This window comes from Giraffa tippelskirchi, chromosome 5, assembly GCF_054371585.1.
Source record: "Giraffa tippelskirchi isolate mGirTip1 chromosome 5, T2T-mGirTip1v1.2.pri, whole genome shotgun sequence".
NCBI lineage: Eukaryota > Metazoa > Chordata > Mammalia > Artiodactyla > Giraffidae > Giraffa > Giraffa tippelskirchi.
This window is the reverse complement of record NC_137279.1, coordinates 92,424,339-92,445,124: the sequence shown is the minus strand read 5'-3', so window position 1 is coordinate 92,445,124 and position 20,786 is coordinate 92,424,339. Positions and strand designations below refer to the sequence as shown.

Here is a 20,786-nt window from a genome sequence, read left to right as displayed (position 1 = left end):
GGAGGCACAGGAGAGAGACGGGAGACCTTAGCCTGGGTGAGGGACAAGTGCCCCACAGAAGAAAGAAGTTGCCCTGAGACTTGGGGAACAAAACAACTCCTGACCCCTCCCCAACTTAGACTCTTAATTTCCCCTCTTTGTGGGCAGGTATGGGGTCTTTCAAATGATGGGAACCTCTTTCTCATCTCCCTCAAAAAAGAAAAGATTTGAGATTAAGAATGTCTCCTTAATGTGATCAGCTGTTTGGTGAGGGGGCACTCTGCCTCGGGTTTCCCATCCTCACATATACTCCTTCCCTGCGATGCTCCCATCCCCTTGGGTCCAACTCCATCCCTTCAGCTCATCCTGCTTCCAGCCAGGGGAAGGTGCAAAGCCAGAAGGGAGGTAGACAAGAGAACAGATGGAGTTTGGGGGACTCCCCGCAACTTCACATCTTCCTCCTCCATTAAGGAGGATCCAGGGGCCACACTGCTTTGAAGCTCTCCAGACTGGGGGATGCGGGGCTCTCCTCTCCAGTGCTGGTTCCCTGCCTCTCTGAGGAGAAGCCCTCCCTGGGAGCCGATGTGGTTTTGGGCTTTACCTCCAGCCCCTCGGGCCTCAGGGACCAGAGTCGGAGCCTCTCCTCAGGCCCCTGCGCCAGTCTGGCCAACAGTGGAAGCTCTGGAAAATGCTGGGCTGCTGGGGCACAAATGGGTCCGGGGAGCAGGGTGCCTGGTGTGGAGGACCCTGGGAAGTGCTGCTCTGGGGTGACAGGGGGCAAGAAGGGTGCTGAGAGGTGGGGCCAGTTGGAGGGGACAGGGAATGGTAGAGGAGGGGTGAAGGAGGCAAAACTAGGCAGGTCGTTTAGGGGGCTCCCCAGATGGCAGCAAGGGCCAAGCCGGCAGGGGACCAGGGTAGAGCCAAGTCCTAGAGAGAGAGAGAGACAGAGAGAAGGGGAGAGAGGGAGAGAGGGAGAGAGAGAGAAAGGGTCAGTGAGTGTCCACCACTGGAGATGACCCCTTTTATCGCCCACTTCCTATTTCTTTTTGCTCCTGCTTGAAACTTTCTCTCCCCACACAGGCACTTTCCTTTTTTCTTTGATTCACATCTCATCATAAACGTCATTTCTTTGAGGAAGCCTCCATGCCCCCCGAGCCTGGGTAAAAGCCCCTGGACAACACCCACCCCCCCACCTCCTTCCTGGTCCTCTCCTCCAGGGCCTATTGTTCAGAATCAGCAGTCATTTGTGAGATAATTTAACATCTGTGTCCTGACACTGTGGGGGCAGGAACTGTGTCTGTTTTATTTTGGATCCTGGGATCCAGCCCAGCCTGGCGTGTATTAAGTGCTCAATAAAAATGCATTGGATGAATGAATTGAGGATATTCTTTGCCATAATTCAATGGATCCGTTCTTCTCTCTCCTCATCCCTGTAGAAGAAGACTCTAGTTCTATTCTAGTCTGGCAAAGAGCTGGCTGTGTGGCTCTGGGTTTGTCATTTAAATTCTCAGGTCTCAGTTTCTTTATCCATAAAACCTCTCTCAGCTAAGATCAAGCAGTGTTACGGGTACAAAGGGGCCTGCAGAGCTGTGAGGCCAATGTGTGTGGGGTGAACCCCAGCCTTCCCCTGCTCTGGCTGGTTCTGGCCCATAGTTCTCTTCGTCCAAGAAGCTCTCCCTCCTTCTGTTCCTTCCAAATTTACCCCATTTCCCCAGGATCCTACAATAGGTGTTCCTAGCCTGGGATCTCTGGGAATGATTATGTAGAATTTCACACCATTTCCTATAGTTCAAAAAATCTAACTCCAGAGCTTCCCTGATGGCTCAGTGGTAAAGAATGCGCCTGCCAATGCAGGAGACATGAATTCAATCCCTGGTCTGGAAAGATCCCATATGCAGTGGAACAACTAAGCCTGTGTGTGTGTGTGCACGTGCGCACACGTGCACACTCAGTCATGTCTGATTCTCCAGACCCCATGGACTGGAACCCTCCAGGCTCCTCTGTCCATGGAATTTTCCAGGCAAGAATACTAGAGTGGGTTGCCATTTCCTACTCCAGGGGATCTTCCCGATCCAGGGATCGAACCTGGGTCTCTTGTGTCAGCAGGTGAATTCTTTACCACTGAGCCACCTGGGAAGCCCAACTAAGACCATGAGCCACACTATTGAGCCTGTGCTTTAGAGCCCGGGAGTTATCACTTCTAAGCCCATGTGCCACAGCTACTGAAGCCCACATGCCCTAGAGCCTGTGCTCGGCAACAAGAAAAGTTCACCGCAATGAGAAGCCTGTGTACCACAGCTGAAGTGTAGCCCCCGCTCACCACAACTAGAGAAAAGCCTGCACAGCAATGAAGACCCAGCACAGCCAAATAAATAAAATTATTGAAAACAACTAACCAACCAACTAAACAAAAAAAACCTAAGCCCAGTTCCACATTTTTTCTTAGCAAGGTCAAGTATGAACTCAAGGTGATAACACCAGCAGGGCTATAGCTGGTAAAAACTGGAAAAACCATTTAGTTATTACTGAATTCATCCAATTTATTTGGTAAGAACACATTTCTGACATTGGATCTGTGAAAGGGGAAAACAGTTAAGATAATCCTTCATGAGGCAAAGCATGGACTCCCCTGCCAGCGTGTGTATCTGTGTTAGTCGCTCAGTCATGTCCGACTCTATGCGACCCCATGGACTGTAGCCCTCCAGGCTCCTCTGTCCATGAAATTCTCCAGGCAAGAATATTGGAGTGGGTTGCCATTTCCTCCTCCAGGGGATAGTCCCAACCCAGGAATTGAACCTGAATCTCCTGTGTTGTAGGAGGATTCTTTACCATCTGAGCCACCAGGGAAGCAAAGGTCATACAAGTATGGAATGTAGCCTACATGGACTGTAGAATGCCAGGCTCATCTGTCCATGGAATTCTCCAGGCCAGAGTACCAGAGTGGGTAGCCAGTCCCTTCTCCAGGGGATCTTCCCAGCCCAGGGATTGAACCCAGGTCTCCCACATTGCAGGTGGATTCTTGACCACCTGAGCCATCAGGAGAGCCCAGCATGTACCTTCTCCTGAATCACTGTCCTTTCCTTAGATTCTTAGGTGAAGTGGGGACTGTTGCTTTCCCCCAGGAAGGCTGTATCCCTTGGGGGTTCTGAGGACAGCATCTCCCTCAGAGCCCCACAGCTGAGCAGGCAAGTGAAGGAGATGATTCTAAGAGTCCTCCTCCCCTTCCCCTCCCCTTCCTAGCTCTAGCCCTGTGGCTTCCTGCTGCTGGCTCAGTAGTCCTGGCCTCTCTGCTGCCCAGAAGCAGTTTTGAGTGAAGGCAGAGTGAGGGGTTGGCACCGCCTTCTGGAATCCCAGTCCAGAAGTGGGCCATGTGGGTGCTGCTGGCCTTCCGGTGACCTAACTTGCTGAGCATGCCTCAGGGCCCCAGCACAGGTAGGGCCTGTACCCACAGAGGGCAGGGAGGTGCAAAACAACTCCAAGCTGGGGCTCGCCAGGGAATACTTTTTTTTCCCCCTGATAGTTTCTCAAAGAGAGAAGCTCTGTGCCCAGGGCATTCCCAGAACTAGGAAGGGGTGGATGAGAGTGGAAGAACAGGGAGGTGTTCAGGTGCTGTCTTGCTCTAGGCTGTCAGACTTGTGGCCCTACCAGTCCTGGCAGGCCTTGGGCCGCACCACGCCCACAGCCTTGGCTGCGCTCATGAGGGCCTTGAGCCAGGTGCTATGAGTTCTCTGGGAGGTAGGACCTCTGGACTGGGGCTAAGGCCAAGGGTCTTTGTTCCACAAAATTGCCAGAAGTGGAGGGATATGTCGTGGGCCTCTGCAGAAGAGCCTGTGGTTGGTCAAGGATCTCTGTGATTTTTTTCACAAGAAAACCTGATTTTGCTGCTTCCCAGGTTATAGCCCTGGAAGAGGTGGTGCCTGCCTGCATTTTTACCATGTCCCCTTCAATCACCATGTGCTGATACACTGGTGAGCTCCCCAGTGCCTCTTTCCTGTCCCAGGGCCTTTGCACACCTTGTGCTCTCTGCTTGCCATATGCTTGCCTCTCTCCCTCTGAACTAAGCTGGCATTGGTTTACATTCTGGGTCTCAGCTCAAACGTCACTTTGTCAAGGAAGTCTTCCTGGCTGCTCTCTGCACCCTGAACTTCTCTGTAGCATTTGGTACAGATACCAATACTTGTCAGTTTGTTGGATTATTAACTGAATATCTGCAAACTCACTCTTGCCTACAAGCTTTATAAAGGCAATCTTGCTCACATGGCACCCCAAGCTCTAGGACAGGGCCTGGCACATTCAACAGGAGCTCATGAGCTATCTGTTGAAAGAAGTAATGAGTGAATGAATGAATGAACTTTATCTTACCACTTTCTCTTCAACTGGGCCTCCTTCTCCACCCAGGCCCTTGCCTTGGTTCTGGCTCCATCACCAGCTACCTAGATCTTCAAAAGCCTCCAGCACTAGTTGTAGGCGTCTTCCATCCCAAACTCTATATACATCCCAGGTTGTCTTTGTAAAATGAACATCTGGACACGTTTCTCCCTCTGGGTTCCTCTTGCTTTCAGGATTAAGTCCAAGCCCTTCAGCATGGCTTCTGAGGCTCTCTGGGACTAAACGCCCATTTCCCTTGCCAGCATCATCTTGCCAGCTGTGTCTCTCCTCTTCCTCCTCATCCCTTCTCCTGTCACATGCCTCACTCTGACCATGTAAGCTACCAGCAGATCTTCAGATTTGACTACACTCATTTGCAGCTTTTTCCTTTATAAATGCTGTTCCCTCTGCCTGGACATCTTTCTCCATCTTCTTCACCTGCTCAGGTGTAGCCTCCTCCAGGAAGCCCCAACTCCTCTGCATTCCAGTAGCACCTTGGGCTTCCCTGAATCCCAGTACTGGTCACTGACCACCCTCCTATCTCTGCTCCTCACTGGTCTCTGAGCATCCCGAGGGCCATCTTTCATACGTGGACCCCCACACATAGTAAATACCTGGTGTGCATTAAGTGTTTGTTGATTGTATACATGATGTATCCCCTGACTCATGCCCCCTCTTCCATGTGCTCAATCTGAAGGGTTCTCCCCTCCTATGTTCAAAATTCCCTGGGCTCTCTCCAGGCGCAAGCACTCACGGTGGACACTGCTGCTGATTCCCTTCTTGTTCCCAGAGGCCTCTGGTGGCCCTTGAGGGGTCCACTGTCCAGCCAGCAGCTGCTCCGCCATGGCCCGATGGGTGATCAGCATGCTGTGTAGGAGCTGGGGAGTGAGGAGAGGCAGGCATGGGGGCAGAATGGGCCCTCCTTGGTATGCATTCCACAGTACACATTGTTTAACAACCAGTCATTAAAGTAATGAAATAGTCTCATAATGGTTCTTAAGTCAGCACTGCCCACATGTCCCGCACCCTCTCTGGAGACCCCACACCCTTCCCGGTGACCCACCATTAAAGGAGTCACGCCTGGTGCAGAAGGAGTTGCCCTCTCTCACAGGCTATATTGTAGGGATTGTTAAAAATGGAGGGGTGATTCAGAGTATCACTTCTGCCCCTGGGACACTCGGACTAGGATGCAGGGAGAGAACATTGAAAGCTGATGGGCCCCCAAGGCAGAGTGGAGGCTGGGGCATTCTGGATGGAGAGGCAGGGCCTGGTGGAGCTCTGGGGGCGGATCGGCTTTTGTGCCTACCTCACTCTGCACACCCATGGGTAGCAGCGCTGGCTGAAATAGAGCAGGGGCTCCCAGCAGCAAGTGGTGGGGCGGGGGTGCCCGGATCTCCCACAGAGGGTAGTTAACGACGATGAGCTTGCTGAAGTTGAACTTGTAAGTGAACCTTTTGCCTTTGGTCTTGTGCAGGATCCTCTTATTGTAGTAATATCTGGAGATCCCAAGTATGAGAGCAGGAGGTTGGCAAGGAGGATGCATTCAACAGACCCAGCCACATCCCCGCTCCTCAGGTTGGCAAGATTGACCCCTAGCTGTTCTTGGATAACCGCTAGACATCCTGTCATACTCCAGAGCGTTTCCCAAGCCTTGGAGGGGCGGGAATTGGACAGGGGTGCCAGAAACCACAGCCTTTTTCTCTGAACTCAGCCCTCTCTGGTCACTTTGGCTGCCTCCTCTCACCTGAGGGCCCGGCTCAGCTTGTCGTAATTCATCTGTGGTTTGCACTTCCTGCGTCCCCAGAGGCGGGCCACCTCATCTGGATCCTTGATGACAAATTCCCCATATTCTCCCTGCTGCCAGGCAATGACATGGTGGAACTCCTCCTTCTGCAGCAGCTCCAGGATGAAGTGCCACAGCTGGATCTGCCGGGACCCCGGGGACGACTCGGCTTTGTAGGCCCAGTCGGGGAAGGCCAGGCCTGGGGTGGAGAGGGGAGTCAGCACTGCCCCACCGCTCCCCGAGGCCTCCTCCGGGGCACCGCTGGGACCCCTGGCAGAGGCTCACCTGGGATCCAGGCGTTACCAGCAGCGGAGATGGCAGGGAGGCCCTTGGCCAAGCAGCTGCAGTGCATGGTCCACTCCCAGGGAGCGAGGGCTGCGTCTGGGCCTTGCGGGGAAAATAGCCCCCTTAGCAAGAAGGGAAAGAAGAAGGCAGGGGAGAAGGAAGTGAAAGAGGAAGGAAAGAGAGAAACGGGGGGGGGGGGGGAGACTGGGGAAGGGGAGTGGGGTCTGATCAGGACCCTCCCCCACAGCCAGGCTGGGCCAAACCTCCCCTGGGGACCTCCTCACTGGCCAGGGGCTGACCCAGGACTCTTGGTTTGAGGCTGAGCCACTTAAATAGATGGAGAGGAATGCAAAGGGTCCTAGATCTTGCCCCCTAGATCTTCCCCCTGCTGGGGGATTTAGACAGAGAAAGAGATCTCTTCTCAGGGCTTAACAGGATTGAGGTTTTTCCCAAGAGAAGACAAGCTAAAATGTAATTAATCGTTGGCTCTTTCTAAACCTTGAAGGGGAGGAGGTGGCAGATTGACAGATCCACACCTTTATAATGCTTAGAACAATTTTACATTTGAGAAGAGGAGGGATTGTTGTGTGTTTACTCACTGAGAAGTCTCAAATGCCTAGCAGAGTACCTGACTTTTCATGGATGTTCAAGAAATGATTCTTGGTAGAATCAATGAATGGTGATGAATGTATCAAGGATGTCACTTTGTGTTTAACCTACGTCTTCTGCCTCAGAGTGTCAGTTCCCTGTGTTCAGGAACCCTGGGTGTCTTTTTCACTGCTGGCTCCCCAGATCTCAGCCTAACCCAGGGTCTTGTACTCACAGAAGCTCTCTAAATATTTGTTGAATTAATGAACCATGGACAAGGAAAAAGGACTCTTGCTGGTTCCCAATTTAGCTTGGGGTGGGATGGGGTAGCTGGTGAGACGGGAGAAGACTGGGGAACCAGCCCTAGAGAGATAAACTTGCCTGTTGCAGGTGAGGGGAGGAGAGGAGTTGTCTTTGTCCCAAAGCCTTCTGGATGCAACTGAGGATGGTGCGAAAGGCTGGCTGGCTTCCACTGTCAATAGTGCAGGAGGAACCAACAGACCAGAGGACAAGGAGAGATGGGAGGGGGATGGGTGTGGCTGAATGAGAGGCCTGCTTCAGGCTGGGCCAGACGCAGTGGGGTTACCTGACTGTAACAACTCACCAACAGGGGACCGGCTCACACCACCTGGGCTCCGAGTTTCCATCTCCACTGCAGTTAGCATGAGGCAAGTGCTGCTCTCAACTAGAACTTCCTAGGCTGTCAGGTCTGGGGACAAGTGAGAGCTTATCTGGCGTAGCCTCCTCACTTACCAGATGAGGCTCAGAGAGGGAAAGTGACTTGCTACACCCCGTGTGGCCACCCCCACCCCCCTATTCCTATTCCACAGCACTTTCTACTATACTCTGCTGCCTTAAGACTTAAATCATCTGTAAAAGTGCTTCTCAAACTCTAATGTGCCTAAGAGTCGCCTGGGGATCTCTTTAAAATGCAGATTCTAATTCAGTGGGACTTGGTGGAACTTGAGATTCTGCATTTCTAACAAGCTCCTAGGTGATCCCAGTGCTGCTGGTCTGTGGGCTGTACTGTGAGTAGCAAGAACCCATGGGAAACAGCATCAAGGGGCTGTGGGTGTTAAAAAGTCGAGGAATTCCAACAACAGGGTCGTACTGTATAGCACAGGGGACTATTCAACACCCTCTGATAAACCATAAAGAATATGAAAAGGTATGTGTATATATGTATAACTGAATCACTTTGCTGTATAGCAGAAATGAACACAACATCGTTAACCAACTATGGTGGTGGTGGTTTAGTCGCTAATTCGTGTCCAGCTCTTGAAATCCCAGGGACTATAGCCTCCAGGCTCTTCTCTCTGTCCATGAGATTCTCCAGGCAAGAATACTGGAGCAGGTTGCCATTTCCTTCTCCAGGGGATCTTTCTGACCCAGGGATCGAACCCCACCTGCATTGTAGGTGGTCTCCTGCATTGCAGGCAGATTCTTTACCCACTGAACCACCAGGGAAGCCAACTACAGTTCAATAGAATAAAATAAAGAAGTCAAGGAGTTCCATCCCTGCCCTCTCTGCTCCCACACCCAGAGGTCATTGGGTCTCTTGCTCTCCTTGTCCCAGGGAACACTCTGCTCCAAGGTAAGCCAGCCAACAAACCTACAGCCTGTTGATGACAGGTGTGTCCAGGGGTCACCAGTCTGGCCTGGGCAGAGAGCATCTGTAGAAATTAAGGCAGACAGGTCTGTGCCCTGTGAGTAGGTCCATGCCCACTCTGAATCTGGGTGAATAGGTTTTCCCACCTGTCCATCTGTCTCTAAACTGATAGCTGATATTCTAGGATCTTCTCCCCTTCCTTCTCTCTCCTGAAGCAGATGCCCCTACTCCTCTCCCACACTCTTTTTCCTGCCCTGTCTATTGGGAGTCAGATGCGAGCATGCTAAGTCGCTTCAGTCGTTGCCAACTCTTTGCAACTCTATAGTCGTAGCCTGCTAGGCTTCTCTGTCCATGGGATTCTCCAGGCAAGAATACTGGAGTGGGTTGCCATTTCCTTCTCCTGGGGATCTTCCCAACCCAGGAATGGAACCCGTGTCTCTTAGGTCTCCTGCATTGGCAGGAGGGATCTTTACCACTAGCGCCACCTGGGAAGCAACTCATTGGGAAGTTCCTCCTTTGTCTAACCTCCAGCTGCTTGGGGGTCTCTCCTACCTCACCTCAGGAGAACAGATGGGGAGATAGCGGGTACAGAGGTGACAGATGCCCAAGGAGGAGTGTTCCTTGGAGGAAGTAGATATAATTCCTAGGGCTGCCGTGCCTGCTGGATCTGATAAAGTTTCCTGGTCTGGAGGGTTTGAGATCTCAGGTTTAGGATCTGGCAAGAAGGGAACAATAAACCCACTGGAGAGCAGACACTCAGGGCGCCCTGCACTGTGCGGAGGAATTGACACATTTTGAACCTCACAGGAAGTATCAGCCGGGATGGAACTCAGAGGTACTGAGTGACTTTTCTAGGGTCACATACACAGCTCTTAAGTGAAAGAGTGGAAAGCAAGACCTTAATTCAACACTTATAATATTCAGCCACCTAGGTAGGCTACCCACACCCTCTCTCCTGCTCCTGCAAAGAATTAAAAATAATAAGTCAAAGTAGGTCACACTCTGGGTTTCCTAAATGCCTCCGCCTCCTCCTTGGCTTCTCCCATGTTTGTGAGAGTCCTTCCTGGATCCTCACATGTCTGAGGAGCTTGCTGGTTCTGGGCGTGGAAGTCCTCACTGCTGGTAAGTCCTGCCAAATGTCTTCCCTCTAGTCCACCCTTTTCTGCTGGAGTCTCTGAGCTGGCCATGGGGAACCCTCAGAGAGGAGCAGGTTTTAGTTTTACCTTCACATCCAAGAATTGCTCTGGCTGTTTAACTTTAATTGCTCATACTTCTTTATAAATTTTTTTTTAATTGGAGGATAGTCGCTTTAACTTATCGTGCTGGTTTCTGCCATATATCAGAGTGAATCAGCCACAGATATACATATATCTCCTCCCTCCAGAACCTCCCTTCCATCTCCCTCCTCATTTCACCCCTCTAGGTAGTCACAGAGCACTGGGTTGAGCTCCCTGTGTCACACAGCAAATTCCCACTAGCTATCCACTTTATACATGGTAATGTATATTTTACATTTTACACATGCTATTCTCTCAATTCATCCCATCCTCTCCTTCTTCCGCTGTGTCCATAAGTCTTTTTTCTATGTCTGCGTCTCCATTGCTGGCCTGCAAATAGTTTCATCAGTACCATCTTTCTAGATTCCATACGCATGTGTTAATATACCATATTTCTCTTTCTGACTTATTTCACTCTGTTTAATAGGCTCTAGGTTCATCCAGCTCATTAGGACTGATTTTAACCCACATTCTGGTGGCAATGCTCCCCAAGGCTGGGGGGAGGTGTTCCTACCCTGTCTATTCCCCCCATCTCCCACCTCCCTCCCTCTTGTCCTGTGGGCTGGGGATTGAGGTGGGGGCAGCTCTAATAGGCCTTGCACAGCCCCTCCTGCCCTTACTACAGGATCAGTGCAATGGCCTGAGAGGATGAGTATTGAGAACCATAAATCACAAAGGATCATAACCCAATCTTGAATGATCAGAGAGCCTGCTCTTAAGGGCTTTGTATTTCCTGATGGGTTATAGTAGCAAGCAATTATTATTGTTGTCATTACCATTATTCTGATTATTAATAATATGATTAATCCCCTTGACCAATGGCAAGGGCTCATTGCAACACATGTAGGTTTTAGGTCATTATTTAAGAAAAGCAACAGAGATAACGATGATAAAATAGAGAGTAAGTCTTAGCCTAGCGGTTGGAGCCAAACGAAATGTCCCAAGCAGATTTTACCTTTTCAAGGGTTTAGTTAATATGAATTGGATGATATGGATATGGATATAATATGATATGGATCCCTATCATGAACCTAGCATTGGGCTTGACATTTTTTCCCCTTATGTTAGTTACTTCATTGACTCTTCACAACAACCCTTTGAAGTGGGTATCATTATCTACATTTTGCAAGCTGAGGAAATTGAGGTTCAAAAGATTAGGAGACTTGCATAAGATCCCAGGGCAAGTGGTGGAGCTGGATGGAAACAGGTCTGTCTGACTCCAGGCTCCCAGCTGTAATCAATCAGGGCAGAAAACTTGGGAGCAGGGGCGAAGCTGGCAGGAGGCCCTGGGGTCCTGAAAGAGGTGCTCCAGTTAAACCTAAGAAGTGGGCTCTTTGCCTGAAAGATGATCAGTGGGAACCCCAGGAAGCCAGAGGACATCAGACTGGCAGAGTGGAATACACAGAAAGTGAGAAAGACAGGAACACACCCAGAATTTAAAAACCCTCAGAGTTCAAGATGAAGGTTTCTTCCATGCAAAGTAGGAAATTTGTGCCTCAAAGACACTTTGTTGTTGGCCCTTCTAAGGGTCTAAAGTGGATTGTCCCCAAATCTAATTGTTTGGACACAACCAAGTCTTCTCAGTGACTGCTTGATTGATGCAGTGGGAAGACAGACTGTTTGTAAATTCAAAGGCAGCTGAAAGAGAGGGCAAGTGAGTCAGCGAGGAAGAGAGTGAATCAGAGAGAATGAGGCAGACAAATAGCATTGTGGAAACTGGATGCTGTGGACACAGGTGAGGTCCAGATACCACCCCGGGAGAGACCGAAAGATCGGAGTGGAGAAACCAGCCCAGAGGGGCAACCAGGGAAATACAGGCTGGTGGGCTGGTGGTGGGGTGAGGTGAGTAATATTTTCTGCTGGTGAGCACTGAGCAAACTGTGTATCCCCCACCCCTCCAAAAAATCCCCAATCTGATTAGAAGCCTCTAGTCTCTCCCCTTGATCTCAGCCCCAAGTGAGGAGTGTTAGTCCTGAGACCTTCCTTAATGCTATTAGTGAAAGCAGCTTAGGTGGGCGAGTGAGACCAGTTGGGGGCCTGGGAGGGGCAAAGCCAACACCTTTTTTCTTGGGGAGTTTGGGGGAGGAGCTGGGATAGATGTCCTTCTTCACCAAGGACATCTTGTTCCTTCTGTCAAACCTAGAGATTCTAGGGCAGAGGACCCCTTCTGGATGCTTCCTGGCTGGGAATCTAGCCAGCTGAACCCTGTCTCCCTCCCGCAGGCCATCAGCCCACACCTGTGAGAGACACCTCCTTCTCTGCCACTGCTCCTGCCAGGTTCGCCCTACTTCTCCTGAACCCTTCCTTCCTCCTCCCCAGCCCTGAGCTCCATCTCCAGGCTCCATCTCAACCTGCTCCTGTTGTCAGTTTCCCCGCCCACCCCCACGCCCAGGGGTCTCAGATCTTTACCTCCTCTTCCCCTCAGCCTCTCCAGCTCCTTGCAGACTGTCTCTGACTTTTGCCTCCACGGTCCATAGGGGCCGTGGGATTTAAAAGGTTTGTGTAACTCCATGGAGTAGAAACCCAAACCCATACACCTCTATGCTCCACCCCCAGACCTGGCAGGAAGGGCAGTTAAAAGTCATGGGGGAAGTCACAGACCCCTTAAGGACCCATGGGCTGGGGGATGTGAATTAGGGTGTCAGGAGACAAGCTTCCAGCCCCACACCCACCCCTGCCTTGGTCTGGCCTCTCCAAGTCTCTGTTTCACTTTGTTTGACCTTTAATTTTCAACTGTTTCCTCCTTCCTTACAGTTTCTCTCCTCTCCCCGCTCAAGTCTCCTTCTTCCTCCTTCTTTCCACTTCCCGTCCGCCAAGCCTTCTCTTGCCTTACTTCCCCAGCTCCATCATTTTATTTTCTCTCTGTTGTCGATCCTTTTCTGTTTCAGTTTCCCTTGGTTTCTCTGTTCCTGTCCTTACGTCTTACGTCTACACATTATACTGTCTCGTGTCTGCAAACCAAGCAGTCTGTCTGTCTTGCCTCCACTGAGCCTGTTTTCCTTCTTAAGAGTGCCTCACCACCCCTCACCCAGCCTGCCCTGTCTTCCATCCCTGTCTCTCCTTATTGTTTCTTTTTTCTTACCTCTTTATCTTTCTCCTGCCCTCCTGTCTCTCACCTATGCTTCAGAGCTGGAGATCCAACCCAGGCCCCCAGCTTCCTGACCTGGCTTCTACAGCCCCGTCCCTTCTTTCCTCCTCCCACCAGCCCTCCAGCGGCCTCTTGCCCTCTCCCCCAGCACAAACTCAGTGTCAGTTCCTTTCATCTCATTCCCATCAGCTGGGCCTCAGGGGATCCCCCTGCCTGGACACCCCCTGATCCTTCCCTTCATCCCCCCCACGCAGGGGACAAGAAATCCCCTCCAGCAGGCGCTGCTGAGGTGGCTGAGGAGCCAGGCCAGCCAGAGGAAGTGAAAGCTCCCAGCCAAGTGCTGAGCTGGGATGAGCTGGCAGACCTTCCTGGGGCTGAGTAACAGGGACCAGGAATGCAGCTGTGGGCAGAGGGCCTCTGGGGCGCTCTCCTCAGCTGGGGGCCTCTGATGCCTTCTGACTCAGTCCCCAGCCCTCAGTGCCGTGTCGCTTCCAGCCTCCACCTCAGCCCTCGTCCTCATCCCCAGTCTTACCACGAACCCTAACTTCAACTTCCACTAAACCCAGCTTAAGACCCCATCCATGTGCCCTGGACCCTCTCCCGATGGGGCCCCACTGCCCTTGAGCAGGGCCAGAGAGGGACTGGAGATGGAGTGGCCACGGCAGCACTCTCTTCCCAGTCTCCTCTGGTCAGTTGGGAAGGGGTTGGGAGTCACAGGACCTCTCTCTGCCGTAGGAACATCACCTTCAGTGGCTCTCCCACCTCACACAGCCCACATCTATCCCCACCATCACAGGGGAGCTCCTGACAAGGGGCACCCAAGTTCTTAGATTTCAGGCTTCTTGGAGTTCTCTGGGAGGGAGCCAGGAGTCTGAGGAAGCGAGGGAAGCAGATAGACGGGGCAGAGTCCTGTCACCCCATCAGAGATGTCACTTCATCCCAGCCTGGCTCAGATGGGAGCACAACCTGAACTCTGCCCTCCCTGGACCACCTGCTGTTCCTTCCCATGCCCAGGCTGTGATGCCCACACTCTCTGTGTCAGTCCTCCCCCACTGCCCTTCAACCTGGCCAGAGGGATGGCAGCAGTGACACGTTGAGATGCTAAACTCCCTGTAGGCAGAGACAAGAGGGCACAGGGATGGCTGAGACCCTCATTCGTTCAGTGCCCAGAGCCTGACTCAGCCTCATGAGTCCTAGGAGTCTTCCCTGCCCCAGTGAGCCGACATCTGACCCCAGCTGCGCCCCATCGGAGGAAAAGAGCCTGGTGCCATGCCAGACCCGCTGTCTTTCGACCCCTGTCTCTGCCCTGACTGCCCCACACCTGCCTCTGCACTGTCCCAAGTCTGTATAGAAGAGCCCGGCCCCTGCCAGGCGGCTTCAGTGTGGCCCTGGGGTTCTCATCTTCAGCCGGTGCCTGTGTCTCTTTTCTTCTCCCCTTCCCAGCTGCCCCACAACTGGCTCCCCAGCTGGGGTGGGGATGGAGGTGGGGATGGAGAAGGATCATCCCCCTGGCCGGCCCCCAGAACCCCTTACCTTGCCGCAGCAGCCAGCTGGTCCGGGTTCTGTCCAGCGGCTCCTTCCAGTCGCACTCCTTGCCCAGCGACCCCTCGCTCATCACACGCTGAGTTAGGGTTACTTAAAATGAGAGCGGGATCTCCAAGCTCCCAGGGGAGCTGATGTGGTTTTTCAGACAATAGCTTTAACCCTTCGGGGGCCAGTGGCACCACGGCCCCGCGCCCTCTCCACCTCTGTGGTGGGGGTGGCGTGGGAGGGAGTGTCTTCCACTGAGTCCTTTGCATCCAGAGCCCACCTCTGGGGCAGATGGTTCCTGAAACGTCTGACCAACAGAGAGACTGATGAGAGGACTACTCCTGCCTCAGTTTTAGGAAAAGGGACAGAACTGCCGGGAAGTCCTTCCAGCTGTCTACCCTTCCCTCTGCATCAGCCCTTCTCTCACAGAAGGTCCTGTGGAGATAAGAGTCCCGGCCTGGTAAAGAATCCCCTCTTCACAACCTCTGACTCTTAACACTACCTCACTCCCTGTTTTTCCCTTGGAGTCCCAGGCCCCACATCTGCTCCCATACTGGGGATGAACTGTCATAATTTGTAATTTTCCTGTTAGTCTCAAGTACTAACATGAAACTGATAGTTTACCCAATCACCTTTTCTCTAAGGTTTTTAAAGCACTTATTATGTCTCTTTCCTCTTAGGGCTATAGAAAATAGATTTTTTATTTTCCTTTTCTTTATAAATACTACTCAAAGTTAGACAGCAAGAAGAACTGCCAACTAAATCCTAAACCAGATAGGAGAAAGCAACTGCAGGGGCATCAGGTATCCCACTGAAAACAGCAGGAACAAAAGAAGGCGGTAGGATTGCAGCTTACACTTGGGGAGGGCATGGAGGATTTAGGTAACTGACCTCAGGGGAAACTGGAGGAGTGAGGATGTCAAAGACCACAGCCTCTGTTTTTAAGTCCTGGGGACCAAGAGCCCCTGGAGCCTGTTGGGCCTGTGTCCAATCTCTCCAGTCCCTAGTGGGGAGGAAAAGATTGATGGCTGTCATTGGGGAATCAATACGATTTTCTTTTTTTTTTTCTCTCCCTGACTCTAGGAGGCCAAGTTTCTCTCTATCCCTTGCTACTCCCCCATCATTACACAGCCCCTCCCAGTCTTGAGCTGATGGAGATGGGAATGGAGGGCCATGGAATTAAATTCTGGGGGTTGTTTTCTGGTTAAATCAACCGAAGCTAACATGATGGAAAGGTGAGAGGGAGAGAGGTTGATTGATGGAAGAGACAGGAGCTGGGGGGCCATGAAGAGAGAGTCCTTGTTGGAGGCGGAGAGGCAGAAGGACAGGGCTCGGAGCCCATCGATGGCAGAAAAGAAAGAAGCTGCAAAGGGAGGGATGGTGCAGAACGTTGTTCCAGGGAGTTGGGTGCAGGGAGAAGGGAGGAATATCAGCCAGGATGAGGTAAACTTGATTGCTATAGAAAACAGAGAGCTATAACCAGGAAGACCGGGGTTAGTGCCAAGACAGGTTACTCTGCGTATCTCTCTCAGGTGTCACTGGTGTTTTCTCACCTGCAGAGCTGGCTCTGCCCCTTCCTCCCATTCACCCCATCCCATTTCCTTCCTTTAAGGATTTAGGACGATCTGAGTTCAAAACAGGAAGAAGCTAAGTCCAAGGAGAGGGTTCTGGGGAGGAAGAAGCGTTCCCCGCTCCTGCTCCAGCATGAAGGCCCCATTGGAAGAGCAGGTGGTGGCAGAATCTTTAGTGGGAGGACTGGGACCTCCACCTTGCCTCGACCCCAAGGGTCTTTTGGACCACCTGATGCCTCCACAGCTCTCCTGGAAGGGCCACATCTGACAGGCCCCCAGGAAGGGAGGATCAAGGCTCTTCTGCTTTCCCACTTCCTGCCACCGTCCCAACTCCCAGGAAAGTCCCTCACGTTGCTAACTTCAAGTCCTTTTGAGAACCAGAGCAGCTGCTTCTGAGACAATTAGGGTTTCACCTTTTCTCTTCTGCTGCTCCACACACTGTCCCTACCCACTTCCTCTTGTATTCCTGTAAACCCGATCAAAGTGTCCCCCTCACCACCCCCACCCTTTCTGGCCAATTCACATTTTGATTGCTGGGCCTCCTCGAGGAGGCTGGCTTGGGATTAGGAGCCCCAGGCACTTGGCAGAGACTTTGGCTTCTAGGATGGGACCCTGGGCCTCCTCTGTTTCTTCCCCAAGACACAGGCAAACGGCCTCGTGCCTTTTGGGGAAGGGTGTCCACTGGCCAAATCCAGCCCTTTCCTTTGCTCTTTTTTTTCGGCAGCTCAATAAGGCATGTGGGATCTTAGATTGACCACTAGGGATTGAACCCATGCCCCCTTGCTGTGGGAGCATGGAGTCCTAATCACTGGATCACCAGGGAAGTCACTTCCTTTGGTTTTCTGAGCATCTCTGTGTGCATCAGGTGCCTGGCGCAGTGCCTGGACATGGGGGCTGTCCTACCAATGATCGCAGAGTAAACCAGAAATGAACATCCCGCCAGCTCCCCACACTCTAGACCCTCTAACTACCCTATCTTGGCAACAAGCAGCCTCAACATTTAAAAAAAATTTAATTTATTTTTCAATTGAAGGATAGTTTCTTTACATAATTTTGTTTTCTGTCAGACCTCAACATGAATCAGCCATAGGTATACATATGTCCCCTCCCTCTTGAACCTCCCTCCCATTTCCCTCCCCATCCTACCCCTCTAGGTTGATACAGAGCCTGGTTTGTGTTCCATGAGCCATACAGCAAATTCCCATTGGATATCTATTTTACATATGGTAATGTAAGTTTCCATGTTACTCTCTCCATACATCTCACCCTCTCCTCCCCTCTTCCCATGTCCATAAGTCTGTTTTCTATGTCTGTTTCTTTATTGCTGCCCTGCAAATAAATTCTTTGGTACCATTTTTCTAGATTCTGTATATATGCGTTAGTATAGGTTTGTGACATTGTACAGGAGACAGGGATCAAGAAAATCCCCATGGAAAAGAAATGCAAAAAAGCAAAATGGCTGTCTGAGGAGGCCTTACAGATAGCTGGGAAGAGAAGAGAAGCGAAAACCAAAGGAGAACAGGAAAGATATTCTCATCTGAATGCAGAGTTCCAAAGAATAGCAAGGAGCGATAAGAAAGCCTTCCTCAGCGATCAGTGCAAAGAAATAGAGGAAAACAACACATTGGGAAAGACTAGAGACCTCTTCAAGAAAATTAGAGATACCAAAGGAACATTTCATGCAAAGATAGGCTCGATAAAGGACAGAAATGGTATGGACCTAACAGAAGCAGAAGATATTAAGAGGAGGTGGCAAGAATACACAGAAGAACTGTACAAAAAAGATCTTCACGAACCAGATAATCATGATGGTGTGATCACTCACCTAGAGCCAGACATCCTGGAATGTGAAGTCAAGTGGGCCTTAGAAAGCATCACTACGAACAACGCTAGTGGAGGTGATGGAATTCCAGTTGAGCTATTTCAAATCCTCAAAGGTGATGCTGTGAAAGTGCTGCACTTGATATGCCAGCAAATTTGGAAAACTCAGCAGTGGCCACAGGACTGGAAAAGGTCAGTTTTCGTTCCAATCCCAAAGAAAGGCAATGCCAAAGAATGCTCAAACTACCTCACAATTGCACTCATCTCACATGCTAGTAAAGTAATGCTGAAAATTCTCCAAGCCAGGCTTCAGCAATACGTGAACCGTGAACTTCCAGATGTTCAAGCTGGTTTTAGAAAAGGCAGAGGAACCAGAGATCAAATAGCCAATATCCGCTGGATCATCGAAAAAGCAAGAGAGTTCCAGAAAAACATCTATTTCTGCTTTATTGACTATGAGAAAGCCTTTGACTGTGTGGATCACAATAAACTGTGGAAAATTCTGAAAGAGATGGGGATACCAGACCATCTGACCTGTCTCTTGAGAAACCTGTATGCAGGTCAGGAAGCAACAGTTAGAACTGGACATAGAACAACAGACTGGTTCCAAATAGGAAAAGGAGTACGTCAAGGCTGTATATTGTCACCCTGCTTATTTAACTTATATGCAGAGTACATCATGAGAAACGCTGGGCTGGAAGAAACACAAGCTGGAATCAAGATTGCTGGAAGAAATATCAATAACCTCAGATATGCAGATGACACCACCCTTATGGCAGAAAGTGAAGAAGAACTGAAGAGCCTCTTGATGAAAGTGAAGGAGGAGAGTGAAAAAGTTGGCTTAAAGCTCAACGTTCAGAAAACTAAGATCATGGCATCTGGTCCCATCACTCCATGGGAAATAGATGGGGAAACAGTGGAAACAGTGTCAGACTTTACTTTTTTGGGCTCCAGAATCACTGCAGATGGTGACTGCAGCCATGAAATTAAAAGACGCTTACTCCTTGGAAGGAAGGTTATGGCCAACCTAGATGGCATGTTTAAAAGCAGAGACATTACTTTGCCAACAAAAGTCCGTCTAGTCAAGGCTATGGTTTTTCCGGTGGTCATGTATGGCTGTGAGAGTTGGACGGTGAAGAAAGCTGAGCGCCGCAGAATTGATGCTTTTGAACTGTGGTGTTGGAGAAGACTCTTGAGAGTCCCTTGGACTGCAAGGAGATCCAATCAATCCATCCTAAAAGAGATCAATCCTGGGTGTTCATTGGAAGGTCTGATGTTGAAGCTGAAACTCCAATACTTTGGCCACCTCATGCGAAGGGTTGACTCATTGGAAAAGACCCTGATGCTGGGTGGGATTGGGGGTGGGAGGAGAAGGGGACGACGGAGGATGAGATGGTTGGATGGCATCACCGACTCGATGAACATGGGTTTGGGTGGACTCCGGGAGTTGGTGATGGACAGGGAGGCCTGGCATGCTGCAGTTCATGGGGTCGCGGAGAGTCGGACACGACTGAGCAACTGAACTGAACTGAACTGAACTGATACTATATTTATCCTTCTCTTTTTGACTTACTTCACTCTGTGAAATAGGCTCTAGGTTCATCCACCTCATTAGAACTGACTCAAATACATTCCTTTTTATGGCTGAATAATTTTATGAGCTGCCTTGTTGAGCTGTCCATTCATCAGTTGATGGACATCTAGGTTCAAGCAGCCTCAACTTTTGAAGCTACCTTCAAACCCCTAGCTTTGTATCTAGTACCTCTACTTGGCCTGGTCCAGCCTCCTAAACAACCGAGACACGACACAGTAATGGGGCCAAATGATGGGGGGTGGAAACTCCATCCCTGTCTGGTGACAGCAATCGACAAAAGGCCGCCCTTTTTACTTTGAGACTTAGAGATGGCTCTGGGTGTCTCCCAGGGTCCACTTGGGGAGGGCCGAGTGTGGTGCAGGGTGGGGCTGGGAAGAGTGCCTCTCCTCAGCTCCCCTACCAGTCCCCAGGGCTTAATGGCACAGACTCAGGCATGCAGACTGCTTTCCCAGCAGCAAAGCCAAGGATGCTCTATTTGTGCCTCAAGTGGACTTTTCCTGTTCTAGTTAGTGACTTTTTTTCATACTTGAGTAACCAGCACGATAGGCTAAATTCCCAGCCTATCGACACCGTCTGACATACTTTGTATCAAGACCTCATCACCCTGGATGGGTCTTTTCAGGTCTCATTTGTGCCTTTGTGACTATCTGACATTAACATGGGCAGGACTGAAGACCCACAGATGGGATCAGGCCCTGGGGAGGGCTTCACCAGGTTCTATAGGGGATGTGGGGCTTGCCAGGTCGGGTAGAGACAGGGAGGTGGTGCCATCTCCTCCCTGAGGAACAGGATAAGAGAAAAGAAAAAAAGACTCCTCATCTTCACTCTCTTCTTGTTCTTCTACCAGGATCCAGCCTGGGGTTGTGGCAGCCAGTGGACTGAAGGTGGGGGACCCCGCTGTTCCAGGAGGGTCTGTTTGAGGAACTTGGCTGTTCCAGGATGTTCCTGTCTGGCCAGGTTGGTGTGATAGAAGGAGATTATCCCTTGAGAAGCACTTTTTGCCAGATGTTGGTGAAAGAGGGATCATTCCCACTGGCTCATTCCCTTGACTCCCCATTGTTCCCCAAGACTGGCTGGGACCCAATGCACCCTTATTGGGGGAGTGATGGTGACTGATTCTGGACCCAGAGGAGGAAGGAGAGAAGAAGTGAAGGGAGGGAAAAGGGACACCCCTGAATGGGGGGATAGGGTCCTCAGGTGGCCGTAAAGGGGGAAAGGAAAGGCGGTGCGGGGAAGCCTTTGGAATCAGACTCAAGGAGGCAGAGAAGCGAGGGAGACAAAGAAGAGGCAGAA

General features: G+C 50.9%; 1 protein-coding gene across 1 annotated transcript; it reads right to left on the bottom strand.

The window, feature by feature from the left end:
• Window positions 1–445: 445 nt before the first annotated feature.
• ETV3L (ETS variant transcription factor 3 like) lies at window positions 446–6,531 on the bottom strand. Its single transcript, XM_081494109.1, has 5 exons — window positions 6,416–6,531; window positions 6,092–6,329; window positions 5,654–5,843; window positions 5,102–5,225; window positions 446–906 (listed from the first exon to the last, which is right to left on the bottom strand). The coding sequence occupies exons 1-5, from the start codon at window positions 6,480–6,482 to the stop codon at window positions 446–448; spliced, it is 1,080 nt and encodes a 359-aa protein (XP_081350235.1). The 5' UTR covers window positions 6,483–6,531.
• Window positions 6,532–20,786: the final 14,255 nt, after the last annotated feature.